Raw genomic sequence first — 6,112 nt, forward strand, 5'->3', positions numbered from 1 at the left:
ATTAGATTTCTTCAAATTCACGGAACAGTTAAACTTACTTCACCCAGCTACTGCTCTACTGGCTATGAAATTTACGGCTGAAGTATCTGACACTGAGAAAATTTTTTTAAACCCGGTTGTATACCAAGGCACGACATTCAACGAAAAATGAGAAAAAGCTATCATTGATCGACGTAAAGACGCATTTTAAACGGAAACCTTCCAGCATACACATTTTAACCTCTTATCACCTACCAATTGTTAAAATGGAGTTGACAAACAAGAAGCCTTGAGAAGCCTAAGAACAAACTCCTCTGAGGAAGTATTTCAGATTTCAAAAAGCGGTTGATGGACATACAGAGGCTGTCCACACAATTTTGAAAGAAAAATTGCTATTAGACGTAAAATTCACAGAAGGAAAGCAACGTTCCTGAAACAAAACAACGAGGAAGAAAGAGAAATATTGCCTTTCGTGACATAATACAAGCCCTTAGTGTCTATTATAGAACAAGCTTTAATAAAAAGTGTATAATCTCATACAAAACCAACAACTACCTTGCTAATTTTTTAAAGAACCACTTAAAATCAAAATCATACCCCCCACCATGGTACAAGAGGAGGATAGATAGAACCTCTCTCCAGAGTGTTTGACATGTTGCAGTATTTCGAAGCGATTTTGCCTTCACTGGAAAGCCTTTGATCTTCTTAACAAGATGAGGTATATTTTATGAATGGTGGCGCTGCTGGAGGACTATGACGCGACCAACAATGGTCGCCATCTTGTCCGCCATCTTGGATTTTACCAAGAATTAGAAATCAGGTTAAAACAGCGAGAAATGGTAATTGCTTGACGTGAATAATAACACATAAATAACTCTTTGCATGATTTTAGCCACAAGATTTACTATTTTTTTGAAAAAAGTTGAAAAAAAATACATTTTCACTCAAAATGGCTTGACCACCTGCTACTTATTACGTCATACCTCGTAACCATAGAAAATGATCATCACTGAACGTGTCTCAAAATGCGTGCAAGGGATAAACGAACATCTACTGCAAACGTCGGGTGCTGATGTTTTATCCTCTTGGGAAAATCCCAGAAAAACCTAAGGGGATTAAAGTGTTATTTCTTTGAGAAAGGAAATTATGGCAAAGGAAATGCTTGTTAGAGCCAAAAAAATTAAAGGTATAGATGTGCAGCCTGTCACCCCTTACAGTTTTTCAGTAAGGATAATTTAAATATCCGAAAGGCTGGAGTCCATTAATTAATTAATTACTTTTTACTGTGCCCTATAGTCGACAGGGAAACCAAGTTCGCATTTACAATAAAAGGTTTGGTGATTTTATCAGTATTCATGATACTCATTTGGCAAACAATGGTGGTATAAACGATCATGTTGCATAAACAAACAAGAGTTAATGAAGCTTAAGTGCCATCAAATGATGCATTCTTACAAGTTTTACTCTTTCCTTAGGGATCAAAGTCTTGAAACTGGGTGAAATACATAAAAAATATTAATAATTAACAAGAGTTTTTACTTATTAACTGAGATTTTCCAACAACCGACAAAAATCAAAAAGTTTAACCGACTACCGACAAAGTAACTGAATTTTAACCGACAACCGACAAGTGGACCCCCCTATTCAGACCCTCTATCCTGTGTAATGTGAACATAGCCTTAATCCGTCGAGCGAAACGCTTGAGCGACGAAAATGGCCACGGCCGCAGTTAAAGGTGCGAAATAGGAGAGGCACCCTCGCTTGCGTGACACGCGCGAAACTTAACTAACTAGCCTTTTTGAAAGAATAATAAGAGACTGCTGCCAGTCTACAGAGCTCAGCAAGATGGGAACCAGCACGGTAGTGCTAAAGATATTTTCTAACGCATTGTCACAACTAAAAGTCTTACACGGACCGTCTCTAATTATTTGTCCTTAGAAATTGTTCTTCGCATCTTTATTCCTTATTTTATGCGTTCATTCGCTTTCTTGTATCTCAGGTCACTACAGTTCAACTGAATAACAACACCGACCGTAACTGGGGAACCACGGCACTAAGAAATGATTTTCCTAATGGAACCTTACTAAGGACCTTTGAACAACAGCAAGAGAAAGGTAAAACGAGGATCAACACCAGCATTTTTGCGCAGAAATGGGTCATTGTTCTAGATTACGTTGTGATGTAAGCGGCCCTGTCAAGGGTGTTAGGGGGGATCCGTGAAGTATAGCAGAAAAATCCAGCAAGGAAGCTCAGGTCCGTGGGTCGCTGAAAAAGAGCGAAAAAAGAAAACGAGCGGAGAAGAAATGAGCGAGCGAAAAAAAGCGGAAGAGAGAAGGGAAGAACTTCAAGTACATTCAATTGATCAGTTTAGGTTTATGGGAAACTACCCACATACCCCTCCCCTAACCCAACATTATCACTTACTTCTCACTTACGGCAAAATGTTGGGTTAGGGGAGGGGTAGGTGGTCAGTTGTCCAGAAACCTAAATTGATCCCATTAAATCCACCCACTACTCCGACCACTTCGTGAAAAACCGTTTCTCGAGTTAAAATTTCAAATGTCAAAACGTCAAAAGGTGCGGTGTAGGAGGCTTTCACCTGCTCGACATGTTTGTAAGACTCTGCGCGCGCGAAGCAAAATGATTGACGTAAGTGTTGAAGTAAACTGACACAATTGACCAATCATAGGGTATACCAGGAGCAGGTATATCAGAATGAGCTATTGAAAACAATGCTTACAGGCTCCAATACTCCGTCTCTCCCCAGTCCCCATGCAGTTTTCGCGCATGTTTCTCGATCCGCTTTCTTCTTTATCTTGGGGTCTGGAACAGGCTAGGAAGCACTAAAATTCACTCCATACGCACGGTATCCGAATGCGCTTATCTGTATTGCCCGGTAGTCGTTTGGAAGCCACGGACAGCTGTTTAGCCTTCACTTAGGCTCACCAGTGTGGTATTTCCTCCAGGTAACTGTCCTTTACAAGGGTTTATCTCTTGGACCCTCATATCCACATATCACATGTCTCAGTAGCCTCCACCTCCTTCATCTCTCCCTCTTGCGTGATTTAGCAACAGAACGGGAACGTCATTTGACGACGGGACAGCGCGCGGAAAGGACTAAACTCAACTTCCGGTGCCCAATTTGCCGCTCTGCCATTGGTCAAGCCAGTTGTTTGAACTGCGCGCGCCGTCGAGAGCTGGTGGAGAAGGACCTTTTGTGGGGTAGAGTCAAGTGTCCTAGTCCAGTTAATACAGTTCATAATCTCGCATCCTTTTTTTAAATACAAATGCTCTTTATTTGACATTGATTTTCACAGCCCGCCGTCGCGTCGCGAACACGCGCGGAGCCTCGAGCCACTCGCTACAAACCCTGTCTACTTCTGACTCAACGCACAGTCTCTCAAATGACAGATACGGACGCACTTCCGGTAGCCTCAACCCGCAGCAGTCACTCAGCAGGCAGCCCCAGGCCTCTTCGTCTGTTCCGTACATAGCTCACGGAAATTACTCGTCTTACAGCGTGAATGGCGACCTCACGGATTCAAACAGGTAAAATTTCAAGGTTGGGTCGGATCAGTTCGCAAACGTTTTGGGAGACTTAAAATATAGGCAATAACCGTAAATGCAACATTTTTCCTCGTGGTTTGAGATATTTTAGGGTCTAAATTGCGGTATTTGCAAGATGGCTCTTGAGAATTGTAACGACCTTACGAAGTTGCTCCCCCTAGAAGTGGGCACTCAACAACTTTATATACGGGGAGGTCCAACCCCTCACCCTTTTTATGTACCACCTTTGACAGAAAAGGTACCCTTTTCTTTTCGCTGTCTTTAAAAAATGAATTAATCACAAAACTAGAACGTTTCCCCGCCTTTTTCATTGCCATAAAATGCCATCTCTTAGCCCTGTACAGCCTTTTTTCAGATTGAATTGACAGATTTCCTTACCCTTTCATATAGTTTAACGGGCGAAATCCCTCGTCCCCTTTCATATACCTGAAGGGTTAAAAAGGTATTCCTTTCGGGCAGAGCCTTCCCGCATAGACCATTATAGGGAGTACCCCCGGGGTTTGCTCTAAAGGTGGAATCTCCATGATGTTTCCGATTGCGGCCCACACATATGTCTGTCTTTGATATCATTAAATTTTGTTGCCTTATTTTGGCTTCCCAAGTCAATAGGAATCCGATTGTCTCTCTTTTGTTATTTTAAATACAATGTACCGTAGAGGGTCTTGAATTTGCCTCCAACCTGGCTTTGGTGTCTATAACCCGGTATACTGTTTTCGCATTGCTTCAGTTTGTCACGTGGGGAATAGGCCCTTTGCAGCTAGTAATTCACGTGGTACAAAACCGCCAAGCAAGAGACGCTTTGGGAGAACACAAACAAAAGGCTCATATATCATTTAAAACTATAATTCCCTTTGTTTATTTTCATTCTTGTGCCAGTACGCCTCCAGTATGGTGGTTGTCTACCACGTCAATGATTTGCTGCCAAGCACTGGCAAAGGGCTTATTTTATAGGCGTAAAAGGCTCGTACTAGATTAAATGAGGGTAAACTCAGTCCAAAAAGGCCACTTGAAAGTTCAAAAATCTCTTACTTTAAAAACAAGGGTAAGGGCAAAACCTTTCTTTTGAAAATGAGTTTTATTTACATGATAATAAAAAATTCATTTTCTTTCCAATGGCTTCGCACTTAGCCTCGTTTTGAAACAGAGGCTTGGGGCAACTCGGCCAATACTTAACCTTGTATTAACATAGTTTTCTTTTATTTTTTTTTTGGCAGGGGCAAAAATAGTCGATACAAATAGTCAGAGATTTATTATGTCCGTCGGTAGTCTTGAACCAAAGCCCAGCCTGGAGCCAAAAAAAATGCAAGAAACATCATCCGAGGGAAATAGGACGTGGCCTTCTGCAGGATACATCGTTACGGTAACGTTTCGGAAACCATCACCATCAGCGTTTACCCCACATGATGGATGAAAGTAAAAGTCAGGAACACAGGGCGAAAACAGCCTGTTGCTAAACTCTCAGGAAGCAATGGAAGGGGGAAGGGGGAAGGGGAAAAATCTTGTTCCTCTTCCTCTCCCCCTACTATAGGATTTTTCGCCTTGTAAGGGAAGATATAGAGACTGATACGTTTCTCTTAATGGGCACCTCTACAACAATGTCGCCTACTGTTGTTTCTAGCCGTTATCTCTAATAGCGATGGACATAAAGAGACAGAATTCTCAAAAGAGACACGCCGATCCTTGGCACGCTTTCCACGTATGTATGTGCTGTAGTGCTCAATTTTAGTATCTTAAGTCGAATTCGTCTGCTGCGACCGTTAAAATGAAACTTCCTCAGCAGTACTTTGTCTCTGTATGTTACAGTTGACGACGTATTTTAACGTCGTTGCGCGGCATGTTGACGCGCTAAGCGTGCGACCTTTTTCCAGGCTAATTCTGTGTGGCTAACAATTTGTAGCCGCGGATTGGGGAAATGTACCTGCGCGCCTCTCTCGAAGACTGGACCCAGAAAGAATGACGGAAATCAATCCTGTTACTCTGCGACTTTGTGAGTTGTCTAGCCAGTTTCAACAACTTACAGTGTGCTGCCACAGTCGTCAGTGGCTTAACTGCAGAATACTTACCCGCATAGCCACTCAGCCACCTAGCCACGTATATGCCTCGTTCTGTGTATCAACGTAGCCACGTTTTTTTTTTTTTTCGGGGGGGGGGGGGGGGGGGCGGTCCAGCTTTTGAGTAGTCGGCTATTCTGCAGCAACTCCTCATTCGCAAACTACTTCAGCGTTGACTACCATGTAGCCAAACTAATATAACCTTTTTGGAAAGTAACCTAGAGGGGTGTATATACGTACAGATAAGCAGCTAGTAAACATTTGTCTCATTCTACCGCACGCGCTTACTTCTCACTTCTGTTACGCTTGCATTGCAGGCGTTTTGTTAGAATGCGCGAATGTAATTTGCTGTTGAATAAGCCATTACCGAGTTCCAAAACCTCTCACTTTCAAAACGAGGCTAAGTGCAAAACCTTTCTTGTGAGATTTTTTTGCGACTATCCCTACTCTCAGTTACGTCATAACTGCGCTAGCCATTATTTGCAGGAATGGCTCTGTGCCTCTCGAAAGAACAC

At 42.4% G+C, this 6,112-nt stretch overlaps 1 protein-coding gene across 1 annotated transcript in view; it reads left to right on the top strand.

The window, feature by feature from the left end:
- The window catches only part of LOC140946241 (leucine-rich repeat-containing protein 9-like), a 36,940-nt gene extending 31,242 nt beyond the window's left edge, over positions 1 to 5,698 (top strand). Inside the window, exons 37-39 of the mRNA XM_073395335.1 lie at positions 1,979 to 2,093; positions 3,297 to 3,528; positions 4,761 to 5,698. Of these exons, the coding sequence (XP_073251436.1) occupies positions 1,979 to 2,093; positions 3,297 to 3,528; positions 4,761 to 4,785 (372 nt within the window). The 3' untranslated portion in view covers positions 4,786 to 5,698. The remainder of the gene's footprint in view (positions 1 to 1,978; positions 2,094 to 3,296; positions 3,529 to 4,760) is intronic.
- The last annotated feature ends 414 nt before the right edge of the window (positions 5,699 to 6,112 follow it).

The sequence above is a fragment of the Porites lutea genome, chromosome 8 (genome assembly GCF_958299795.1).
Source record: "Porites lutea chromosome 8, jaPorLute2.1, whole genome shotgun sequence".
Taxonomy (NCBI): Eukaryota; Metazoa; Cnidaria; class Anthozoa; order Scleractinia; family Poritidae; genus Porites; species Porites lutea.